Source organism: Halichoerus grypus, chromosome X (genome assembly GCF_964656455.1).
Source record: "Halichoerus grypus chromosome X, mHalGry1.hap1.1, whole genome shotgun sequence".
Classification (NCBI taxonomy): Eukaryota; Metazoa; Chordata; class Mammalia; order Carnivora; family Phocidae; genus Halichoerus; species Halichoerus grypus.
The window spans coordinates 82,904,177-82,917,301 of record NC_135727.1 but is presented as its reverse complement, the minus strand read 5'-3'; the positions used below and the strand labels follow the sequence as shown (position 1 = coordinate 82,917,301).

Genomic DNA, 13,125 nt, shown 5'->3' with positions numbered 1-13,125 from the left:
ATCTATGAGTTGCTTTATGCTTGTTATTAATTGATTTATGTATAGGTGCTCCCAAGTTGGGGGCATAAATATTGACAATTGCTAGATCTTCTTGTTGGATAGACCCCTTTATTATGATATAGTGCTCTTCTTCATCTCTTGTTACAGTCTTTGTTTTAAAATCTATTTTTTTCTGATATAAGTATTGTTACTCCAGCTTTCTTTTGATGTCCATTTGCATGATAAATATTCTTTCATCCCTTCAGTATCAATCTGCAGGTGACTTTATGTCTAAAATGAGTCTCTTGTAGGCAATATATGAGTCTTGTTTTTTTTTTTTATCCATTCTGACACCCTATGTCTTTTGATTGCATCATTTAGTCCATTTACATACAGAGTGATTATTGATATATATGAAATAAGTGCCATTGTATTACCTGTAAAGTCGGTGTTTCTAGAGATTTTCTGTGTTACTTTCTAGTCTTTGTTGCTTTTGGTCTTTCTTTCCCACTCAAAGAGTCCCCTTTCATATTTCTTGCAGGGCTGGTTTAGTGGTCAAAAACTCCTTTAGTTTTTGTTTGTCTGGGAAACTATTTATTTCTCCTTCTATTCTGATAGATAGCCTTGCTAGTAAAGTATTCTTGGCTGCAGATTTTTACCATTCAGCACTGTGAATATATCAGGCAACTCCCTTCTGGCTTGCCAAGTTTCTATTGAGAAAACTGCAACTAACCTTATTGGTCTTCCTTTGTAAGTTAAGGACTCCTTTGTCCTGCTACCTTTAAGATTTTTCTTTATAGCAGTATTCTGCAAATTTAATGACTATATGTCTTGGTGTTGGCCTGCTTTTGTTGATTTTGATGGGAGTTCTCTGTGTCTCCTGGAATTGGATGTCTGTTTCCTTTTCCAGATTAGGGAAGTTTACAAGCTATTACTTCCTCAAATAAATTTTCTGTCCCCTTTTCTCTTTCTCCTTCTTCTTGGACTCCTATGATACAAATGTTATTACATTTCATGGAGTCACTGATTTTCCTAAGTCCATTCTCATGTTCCATAATTCTTCTTTCTCTCCTTTGTTCAGCTTTATTATTTTCCATTACTTTCTCTTTTATGTCACTAATTTGTTCTTCTGTTTCTTCCAGCCTACTCTTCATTGTATCAAACCTGTTTCCAGCATCATTTATTTCACTTTCCATCTCTTATCAATTTATTTTTAACTCTCTTATCTCTGTGGTAAGGGTCTCCCTGATGTCTTCTATTCTTTCCTCAAGCCCATTGAATATCCTTACGATTTTTGCTTTACATTCTCCATTAGGCATGTTACTTATATCTGTTTCACTTAGATCTTTGGCCATGGCCTCATTTTGTTCTTTCATTTGTCATAAATTACTCTATCTTGTCATTTTGTCCGAGTTTCTGCCTCCTTCTATGTGTTAGAAAAGTGTTATGTCTCTTGCTCCTGAAAGTAATGGCCTTATGAAGAAGAGGTCATGTAGTATCCCAAGCCTGGTGATTTCGGGATTATCTCCAGTGTGTGGTGTATGTGCTATGCTGTTGTGTTTTTTTTTTTTTTCTTTTCTGTCTATCCTTCGGGCTTCTTCATGCAGATGCTTTCCTTGCTTGCTGTGGGTAGTTTGTGTTTCCAGGCCTGAATGTCATGAGTTTTAACTAGGTGTGCTTTGGCCTCCTTTTGACATGAAATCTGACATCACTTCTACCAGAAGGTGAATACTGGTCTTCTGGGGAACGGGCTCTCCATGCTGTGACTGAGGCAAGCTTAAGTGAGAAGGGCAGTCCTGCCAGAGCACAGGGGGCTGTGCCTTGGTGTAAACATGTTAGACAGCCAGTATCTGTGCTCTTATACTTTCTCAGGTGTCTCTGTTTTTATGAGGCAGTTGGGGTGGTATATGTTCCCAGAAAGGCATCTCCCTGAATGCTGCTGCTCAGTGACATGATCCTAGAAGAGTGAATAATCTCACCTCTGTGTGCTCCAGGCATTCTTCAAATAGCTGTTTCCACGCTGTCTGTCCCTGGGTTGTTTACCTGCCTTCTCTCCGGGTACTGGGCAGTGTGCTCAAGGCTCCATCCTAGCCAAGCCTACTGACCTGTAAAAATTCAGGATTTAAGCCCAACTGGTTGCAACAACTCACAAAAATCAGCCCTTCTTGTTTTTGAAGCCAATAGCTTTTGGAGAAACCTCCTTACGCATTCCCCTGTGTGCTCCTCTCTCTCACCCTTCTCCTCAACCACAGCTCCCTCCCTTCAGTAGCACCTGTGATCTGTTTCTACCCCAAACCTCCTCTCCACACTTCTTAACTTCTCCAATGTCACATCTTCTCTCCCTTTAGTTGTGGAGTTTGTTGTGTCAGTCTTCAGGTCAATTCCTGTGTGTTTAGGATGATTTGATAGTTATCTAGTTGTATTGGTGGGATGAAACAAGCCTAGTGTCTTCCTACTCCACCACCATCTTCCTCTCTTCTTCATTTCTGAAGAAAGTGCAAAAGTGGTTCAGCAGAGGAAGATAGCCCTTTCAACAAACTGTGAACCTTGACCTAAACTGGAAATATAAACCACTTAAGGAAGAAAGGTTAAGTGAAACTATTCAGAATCTATGATTAGGTGATGAGTTCTTTGACTTGACACCAAAAGCAAAATATATAAATGGGAAAATTGATAAATTATACTTTATCAGAATCAAAAGCTTTTGCTATCTGGAAGACACCGTAAAGAAGGTGAAAAGACAAACATCATACAGATTACTGTTTAGGCAACAAACCACATATGTGTTAAAGACTAATTATCCAAGGTGTATACAAAATATAGAAACAATTCAAAATTCAACAAAAAAACCCCACAAAAATAACTAGAAAATAAACAAGATATATTAAGAAACAGTTCAGAGAGGACATACAGATGGCAAATAAACACTTGAACAATATTTATTATCATCATCAATTAGTGAAATACAATTTAAAATAAAAATGGAATATTATTACACACCCATCAGAATGGCTAAAATAAAAAGTTGCAACACCAAACACTGACAGGGATGTAGAAAACCTGATAAGTCATTCATTGCTGTTAAAGATGTAAAATGTACAGCCAATCTGGAAAACATTTCGGCAGTTTCTTATAAAACTAAGCATGTAATTACCACATAATCCAGCAATTGCATTCTTGAGCATATATCCCAGAGAAATGAAAACTTATGTATATACAAAAACTTGTAATCAAATGTGTATAGCAGCTTTATTCATACTGGCCAAAAACTAGAAATGACACATACATCTTTCAATGGGTAAATGGTTAAAAACTGTGGAGCATCAATGCCATGGAATAGTACTCATCAATAATAAGGAATGAAATGTTGGTACATGCCACAACTTGGATCAATTTCTAGGAAATTATGCTGAGTGAAAAAAGCCAACACCCAAAGTTTGTATACTGTATGGTTTAACTTATAAAACATTCTTGAAAAAAGAAAATTAGAGAAATGGAGTAGATATTAGTGATTTCCAGGGTTTAAGGATCTGGGGGAGGTGAATACTTGTGGTGATGAAACTGTTCTGTATCTTCACTGTACTGGGTGATATATGGACCTACATATGTTACAAAATTGCATAGAACTAAGTTCACATAAACACACCAATAAATTCATGTAAACCAGGGAAATCTAAATAATATTAGTGGATTGTATCAATGTCAATTTTTCAGTTGAAATATAGGCCTATTTTTTTGTAATACTTTGCCACTGGGGTAACTGAGTGAAAGTATATGGGAAATCTCTGTATTATTTCCTACATTCAAAAACTATTTTTGAAATTGTTGTTTGGTATCTTTTGCAAAATTTGGGACATTATCAGTTGTTATTTCTTCAAATATGCATTCAACCCCTCTCATTTTCTCTTCTGGGATTCTGATTATTAACACAGGACGTTTTGTTATTGTTGGGCAGAGCCTTGAACTATCTTCATTTATTTTCAATTATTTTCGCACTATTGTTTGGGTGGTTAAATTCTATTGATCTGTTCTCAAGTTTATTTATCTATCCTGTTATCTGCACTATACCATTGAGCCTGTGCTGTGAGATTTTTGTTACTGTATTTTTCAGTTATATAATTTACATTTGGTTCTTTTTAAACAACTTCTATGTCTTTGCTGAGATTTCCATTTTTTATTTGTTTCATGAAGATTAATAATTGCTCTCTGAGGCATTTTTATGATTGCTTTTTTTTTTTTTTTTTTTTTTTTTAGAGAGAGAGGGAGAGCAAGAAGCTTAAGCAGGATCTACACCCAGCACAGAGCCCGATGCAGGGCTCAATCCCACAATCCTGAGATCATGACTGAGCTGAAATCAAGAGTTGGATGCTTAACTGACTGAGCCACCCAGGCTCCCCTATGATTGCTTCTTTAAAATTTTTGTCAGATAATTCCAATATCTGATTAATCTCATTGTTTCTGTCATTTAGGTTTTGGTATGACAGGTGATTTTCAATTTTATTCTGGATATTTGGGTGTTGGAAGATTCTGAGTTTTATTTAAATCCTTTGTTTTAGAAGACAATTACTCTGTTTAGGTTTACCATGCAGATTCTGGCATGCTTTGTAGAGTGACTTTTGAATACAAATTAATAAGAGCTTTTGGCATGCTATTCTTTCTGCTTAGTATATCTGGTGCCATCATGTTTCCCACTAATCCCTGCTTGCACTTCCTAAGAGAATAGAATGAACTTCCTCAGCCTGGGTTGCCTCTTTTCCTGTAAGTTTATGAAGGGAGTCTCAGGTTTATGAGATAGGGATTACCTGTAGGCTCTGCCTAGCTGCTTATTTAATGAAGACCACTGCTGGTGCAATGACGCCAGATGTCTCTGTATGGGGGAAGGGAGCCTTGGTTTGGTGGGGGCAAAGAGAGCACTTCCTGGGTAAACTGCTTGTTGTGGAAGGATTCTCCTTACTGTTACAGTAAGGCCCCCTGGTCTATCTAGGTAGGAAGGTGGTTCTTGGGCCCATGGAAGCAAAGAACTCTTCCCAAGTGGATTTTTTTTTTTCCTTTGGAAGATCTAATTAGCTTTATTAAGTGATTCCTGAATGGAGCAACATCTCCTCTAGCCAGTGCAGAGATGCTCCCTAGGTGGGTGTTTGTTGTGTTGTATCTCTAGGTGGGGGTGTATCTCTAGGTGGGGGAAGGGATTTCCAGGCCCAGTGAAGACAGAGAGTGCTACTCACTTGTATCAAGTTTTCCCCTTGAGAGGAGCTAAGATGGTGGTGTAGAAGGAGGACCCTAGGCTTGTCTTGTCCCTTGAATACAAGTAGATAAATACCAAATCATTCTGAATACCCAAGAAATCTATGTGGGCACTGACAGAACAAACTGCACAACTAGAGGGAGAGAAGAGGCCACATCGAGGAAGGTAGGAAGAGACTTGGTTTGGGGGAGAAACGGATTGTGAGTGCTGCAGAGGGGAGGGAGCCCTGGTCATGGAGAAAGGTGAGAGACAGAGGAGCACACAGGGAAACACACTAGGAGAACATTTGCCCAAAGCTATTGGCTGGGATAACAAGAGGGGGTGATTTTCTTGAGTTTTTTTTTTTTGTAATCAGGAGGGCTCGAAGACTGGATTTTTTTTTTTTTTAGATTTTATTTATTTATTTAAGAAAGAGAGAGTGAGAGAGAGAGAGAGCAGGGGAGGAGCAGAGGGAGAGGGACAAGCGGACTCCACACTGAGCATGGAACCCGCCTGGGGCTCTATCCCACCGCCCTGTGATTATGATCTGAGCCAAAACCAAGAGTCAGACACTCAACTGACGGAGCCACCCAGGTGCCCCTGAAGACTGGAATTTTAAAGGTTAGAGGGCTTGGCTGGGATAGAGCTCTGAGGGTGCTGCCCTAATCCTGGAGAGAAGGCAGACAAACAACCCCAGAGCACCTAAGGTGCACAGGGGAAAGACTGTTCCCTCTTCTAGGAGTGCATCTGTGAAAAGTGGCCTTCACAGAGATGACTGGGGACAAAAGAGCCTGTGGGCACCATTTCCCTTCCCCACCCTTCAGCATAGGCACAGACAAACCTGCTGAGTGTTTCTCACTTAAACATTGGTTGTTTAGCCTACTTGCTCCAATTCCCATGCCCCTGCATTCTTGGTGCAACTGCCCTTCTAGGTCAAACCTGCATCCATCCCACTGCAGCAAGACACTAACCAAGCACAGTCAGCCACCACAGTACATACCTAATGTTTGGAGTTTTAAAAGTCAGCAGGCTTGGCTGGGATAGAGCACAAAGTGCAGTGCACTGCTCCAGGCAGGCAAGGAACCCAGAGATACACAGCTTGAAAACAGTGCCCTGAAAAATGCCTGGGACACATGAGTGGAAATTATTCACTCTTCTGGGAGGGCTTCCCTGAGAGCAGCATGAACAGAGACCCCTCTCCAGGGAAGAAGGAGCATGCTGGTGTCATTTTCCTCCCCTCAGCATAAACCAGCCTCAGTGAATAACACAGCACCTACACTGGGTCCCTAACCTACTGACACCAAGTCCTGACCCCCTGCACTCTTCTGGTACTGCTTTCCTCAAGCAAGTGTGCCAAAGTCTCAGTGCAGCACACCCTTCCCCAGAAGACCAGCAGAAACCCTTTTACACACTATGTCTCAGGAACAGAGAGTTCTGCAAGACTTCAGTTCTAGTGTAAGTAGCATCAGGCTTCATTTAATAAGCAGATCACAGGACACCTAGAAAAAACTCACCACACTCTGGCCAAGTTCCAAACACTGCTCACTGCGGGCAAGGAGAGAATCTGCAGATGACTGGCCTGAAGGATACAGCAGCCAAAACATAGCAGCAAAGTCCATGCAGCACACAGCAGAGACAATCCCTGAAGCACCAGGCCCTGGACAATTTATGACCTCTTCTTCATAAAGCCGTGACTCTTGGGGTGCCTGGGTGGCTCAGTTGGTTAAGTGTCTCTCTCTTTTTTTTTTAAGATTTTATTCATTTATTTGACAGAGAGAGACACAGTGAGAGAGGGAACACAAGCAGGAGAAGTGGCAGACGGAGAAGCAAGCTTCCTGCGGAGCAGGGAACCCGATGCGGGGCTCGATCTCAGGACCCTGGGACTGTGACCTGAGCCGAAGGCAGACGCTTAACGACTGAGCCACCCAGGCACCCTAAGTGTCTGACTCTTGATTTTGGCTCAGGTCATGATCTCAGGGCCATGAGATCGAGCCCCACATTGGGCTCTGTGCTCAGCACAGGGTCTGCTTGAGTTTCTCTCCTTCTCCCTCTGCCCATCCCCCAAACCTCATGTGCTCTCTCTCCCTCGCTCAAATAAATAAATATGTTTGAAAAAAAAGATAAGCCATGACTCTCAGGAGCAGGAAACAACAGACTTTCCTAAAACACAGAAGAAGACAGAGACTTACACAAAAGGCCAAGATAGAGGAATTCATCCCAGAAGAAAGAACAAGAAAAAGTCACGGCCAGAGATCTAACCAAAAGAGATATAACTAACATGCCCTATAGAGATTTTAAAGCAACAATCATAAGAATACTCGCTAGGTTTGAGAAAAGAATGGAAGACATCAGGGAGGCCCTTACCATACAGAAAAAAGAGCTTAAAAAATTCAGAAATGAAAAAAATGCAATAACTGAGATTTGAAAGAGACTAGATGTATTGACCACAGGATGGAAGAAGCAGAGGAACAAAGAAGTGATACAGAAGACAGAATAATGGAAAATAATGAGGCTGAACAAAAGAAAGAACAATTATGGACCACAAGAATATACTTTGGGAACTCAGTGACTCCATCATACATAATAACATTTGTATCATTGGAATCCCAGAAGAAGAAGAGAGGGAAAGGGGGGCAGAAGGTATATTTGAGGAAATAATAGCTGAAAAATTCCCCAATCTTAAGAAGGAAAAAGACATCCAAATTCAGGAGTCACAGAGACCTCCATTAAAGTCAACAAAAGCAGGCCAACAAGAAGACGTATTATAATGAAAATTTACAAAATATAGTGATAAAGAAAAACAATTCTAAAAACACCAAGTCTAAGAAGTTCCTAACTTACAAGGGAAGACCCATAACTCGACTGCAGATCTCTCCACAGAAACTTGGCAAACCAGAAGAAAGTGACATGATATATTCAATGTGCTGAATGGGAAAACTCTGCAGTGAAGAATACTCTATCCAGCAAGGCTATCATTCAGAAGAGAAAGAGAGTTTCCCAGGCAAACAAAACCTAAAGGAGTTCATGACCACTAAACCAGCACTCCAAGAAATATTAAAGGGAACTCTCTGAATAGGAAAGAAAGACCAAAAGCAACAAAGACTAGAAAGGAACAGAGAAAATATCTAGATAACAATGACAAAACAAGCAATAAAATGGCACAAAATACATATCAATAATTACTCTGAATATAAATGGACTAAATGCTCCAATCAAAAGAAATAGGGTGTCAGAATGGATTAAAAAAAAAAAAAAGACAATCTGTAGGTTGCCTACAAGAGACTCATTTTACCCTAAAGACACCTGCAGATTGAAAGTGAGGGAATAGAGAAACATATAACATGCAAATGTACATCAATAGAAAGCCCAAGTAGCAATACATATATAAGACACTCTAGATTTTAAACCAAAGACTATAATAAGACAAGAAGAAGGTCACTGTATCATAATAAAGGGGACAACTCAGCAAGAAAATCTAACAATTATAAGTACTTATGACCCCAAGTTGGGAGCACCAAAATATAGAAAACAATTAATAACAAATATAAAGGAACTCATTGATAATAATACAATAATAGTAGACGACTTTAACACCCCACTTACATCAACAGGCAGATCACCTAAGCAAAAAACCAATAAGGAAGCACTGGCTTTGAATGATACACTGGACCAGATGGACTTAACAGATATATTCAGAACATTTCATCTTAAAGCAGCAGAATATACATTCTTGTCAAGTGCACAGGGGACATTCTCCAGAATAGATCACATACTAGGTCACAAATTAGGCCACAACAAGTACAACAAGATGGAGATCTTACCATGCATATTTTCTGACCACAACGCAATGAAACTAGAAGACAACCACAATTTTTGCCATTGCTTCCCTTGTCTTTGGCGATGTGTCTAGGAGGAAGTTGCTGCGACTGAGGTTGAAGAGGTTGCTGCATGTGTTCTCCTCAAGGATTTTGATGGATCCCTGTCTCACATTTAGGTCTTTCATCCATCTTGAGTCTATTTTTGTGCATGGTGTAAAGAAATGGTCCAGTTTCATTCTTCTGCATGTGGCTGTCCAATGTTCCCAGCACCATTTATTGAATAGACTGTCTTTTTTCCACAGGATATTCTTTCCTGCTTTGTCAAAGATTAGTTGACCATAGAGTTGAGGGTCTATTTCTGGGATCTCTATTCTTTTCCATTGATCTATGTGTCCTTTTTTGTGCCAGTACCACGCTGTCTTGATGATTACAACTTTGTAATAGAGCTTGAACTATTGGGACTTCATCAAGATAAAAAGCTTTTGCACAGCAAAGGAAACAGTCAACAAAACCAAAAGACAACCAACAGGGGCCTGGGTGGCTCAGTCATTAAGCGTCTGCCTTCGGCTCGGGTCATGATCCCAGGGTCCTGAGATTGAGCCCTGCATTGGGCTCCCTGCTCAGTGGGAAGGCTGCTTCTCCCTCTCCCACTCCCCCTGCTGTGTTCCCTCTCTCACGGTGTCTCTCTCTGTCAAATAAATAAATAAAATCTTTTTAAAAAATGTAAAAAAAAAAAAGACAACCAACAGAATGGGAGAAGATATTTGCAAATGACAGATCAGATAAAGGGCTAGTACCCAAAATCTATAAATAACCTATCAAACTCAACACCCAAGGAACAAATAATCCAATCAGGAAATGGGCAGAAGACATGAACAGACATTTCTGCAAAGAAGACATACAAATGGCCAACAGACACATGAAAAAGTGCTCAACATCACTCGGCATCAGGGAAATACAAATCAAAACCACAATGAGGTACCATCTCACATCAGTCAGGATGGCTAAAATTAACAAGTCAGGAAACGACAGATGTTGGCAAGGATGCAGAGAAAAGGGAACCATCCTACACTGTTGGTGGGGATGCAAGCTGGTGCAGCCACTCTGGAAAACAGTATGGAGGTTCCTCAAAAAGTTGAAAATAGAGCTACCCTACGACCCAGCCATTGCCCTACTGGGTATTTACCCCAAAATACAAATGTAGTAATCCAAAGGGGCACATGCACCCCAAAGTTTATAGCAGCAATGTCCACAATAGCCAAACTATGGAAAGAGCCTACATGTTCATCGACAGATGAATTGATAAAGAAGATGTGGTATATATATATACAATGGAAAATTATGCAGCTATCAAAAAATTGAAATCTTGCCATTTGCAATGATGTGGATGGAAATACAGGGTATTATGCTAAGTGAAATAAGCCAATCAGAGAAAGACAATTATCATATGATCTCACTGATATGTGGAATTTGAGAAACAAGGCAGAGGATCATAGGGGAAGAGAGGAAAAAATGAAACAAGAGAAAACAAGAGAGGGAGACAAACCATAAAAGACTCTTAATCTCAGGAAACAAACTGAAGGTTGCTGGAGTGGAGGGGGGTGGGAGAGATGGGGTGGTTGGGTGATGGACGTTGGGGAGGGTATGTGTTAAGGTGAGTGCTGTGTATTGCGTAAGACTGATGAATCACAGACCTGTACACCTGAAACAAATAATACATTATATGTTAATAAAAAAACAAGAAAAATAAATAAATAAATAAATAAATAAATAAATAAATAAATAAATAAATACAATCTTTAAAGGAAAAAAAAAAAAGAACATTCCATCCTAAAACAACAGAACACTCACTCTTCTCGAGTGCACATGGAACATTCTCTAGAAAATATCACACACTGGGGCACAAATCAGGTCTTAACAGATACCAAAAGACTGAGATTATTCCCTGCATATTTTAAGACCACAATGCTTTGAAACTGGAACTCAATCACAAGAAATTTGGAAGGAACTCAAACACTTGGAAGTTAAAGAGCATCCTGCTAAAGAATGAATGGGTCAACCAAGAAATTAAGAAGAACTTAAAAATTCATGGAAACTAATGAGAATGAAAACACATCGATTCAAAACCTCTGGGATACAGCAAAGGCATCTTAAGAGGGAAGTACATAGCAATACAAGCCTCTCTCAAAAAATTAGAAAAATTCCAAATGCACAAGCTAACTTCTACCTAAAGGAGCTGGAGAAAGAACAGCAAATAAAGCCTAAACCAAGAAGGAGAAGAGAAATAATAAAGATTAGAGCACAAATCAATGAAATAAAAACCAGAAGAACATTAAACAGATCAATGAACTAGAAGCTGGTTCTTTGAAAGAATTAAAATCGATGAACCTCTTGCCAGACTTATCCAAAAGAAAAGAGAAAGGACCCAAATTAATAAAATCATGAATGAAAGGGGGAGAGATGATGACCAATACCAAGGAAATACAGACAACTGTTAGAACATATTATGAGCAACAATATGTCAACAAATTAAGGAATCTGGAAGAAATGGATGCATTCCTGATACTTATAAAGTGCCAACACTGAAACAAGAAGAAATAGACAATCTGAACAGACCAATAACCAGCAAGGAAATTGAAGCACTAATAAAAAACCTCCCAAAAAACAAGAGTCCAGGGCCAGTTGGTTTCCCAGGGGGAATTCTACCAAACATTTAAGGAAGAACTAATACCCATTCTCCTGAAGCTGTTTCAAAAAAATAGAAATGGAAGGAAAACTTCCAAACTCTTTCTATGAGGCCAGCATTACCTTGATCCCCAAACCAGACAAAGACCCCACCGAAAAGGAGAATTACAGACCAATATCCCTGATCAACATGGATGCCAAAATACTCACCAAGATACTAGCCAATAGGATCCAATAACATTAAAACGATTATTCACCATGACCACGTGCAATTTATTCCTGGGATGCAAGGGAGGTTCAACATTCAAATTCAATCAATGTGATAGATTACATTAATAAAAGTAAAGAGAAGAACCACATGATTCTCTCAATTGATGCAGAAAAAGCATTTTACAAAATACAACATACTTTCTTGATTCAAACACCTGCAAGTATAGGGATAGAGGGAACATACCTCCATATCATAAAAAGCCACCTATGAAAAGCTCACAGCGAATATCATTCTCAATGGGGTAAAAACTGAGAGCTTTTCCCTTAAGGTCAGGAACACGACAAGAATGCCAACTCTCACCACTACTGTTCAACATAGTACTAGAAGTCCTAGTCTCAGCAATCAGACAACAAAAAGAAATAAAAGGCATTCAAACTGGCAAACAAGAAGTCAAACTCTCTTCACAGATGCAAAAGACTCCACCCCAAAATTGCTAGAACTTGTACAGAAATTCAACAGTGTGGCAGGATATAAAATCAATGCACAGAAATCAGTTGCATTTCTATACACCAACAACGAGACAGAATAAAGAGAAATTAAGGAATCCATCCCATTTACAATTGCACCAAAAACCATAAGATACCTAGGAATAAACCTAACCAAAGAGGTAAAGGTTCTGTACTCTAGAAACTACAGAACACTTATGAAAGTAATTGAGGAAGACACAAGTGATGGAAAAACATTCCATGTTCAGGGACTGGAAGAATAAACATTGTGAAAATGTCTATGCTGCCTAGAGCAACCTACATATTCAATGCAATCCCTATCAAAATACCATCAACATTTTTCAGAGCTGGAACAAACAATCCTAAAATTTGTATGGAAAGAGAAAAGACCCTGAATTGCAGATGAATATTCAAAAAGAAAACTAAAGCTGGGAGTTTCACAGTGCCTGACTCCAAGGTATATTACAAAGCTGTGGTCATCAAGAGAGCATAGTACTGGCACAAAAACAGACACATAGATAATGGACCAGAACAGAGAGCCCAGAAATGGACTCTCACCTCTACGGTCAACTAATATTACACAAATCAGGAAAGAATATCCAATGGAAAAAAGAGAGTCTCTTCAATAAATGCTGCTGGGAAAATTGGACAGCCACATGCAGAAGAATGAAACTGGACCATTCTCTTATACCATACACAAAG

At 39.4% G+C, this 13,125-nt stretch overlaps 1 protein-coding gene across 1 annotated transcript in view; it reads left to right on the top strand.

Moving 5' to 3' along the window:
* LOC118543178 (zinc finger X-linked protein ZXDB) overlaps positions 1–4,588 on the top strand; it is a 98,906-nt gene extending 94,318 nt beyond the window's left edge. Inside the window, exon 2 of the mRNA XM_078064442.1 lies at positions 4,234–4,588. Coding sequence (XP_077920568.1) covers positions 4,234–4,314 — 81 coding nt within the window. The 3' untranslated portion in view covers positions 4,315–4,588. The remainder of the gene's footprint in view (positions 1–4,233) is intronic.
* The last annotated feature ends 8,537 nt before the right edge of the window (positions 4,589–13,125 follow it).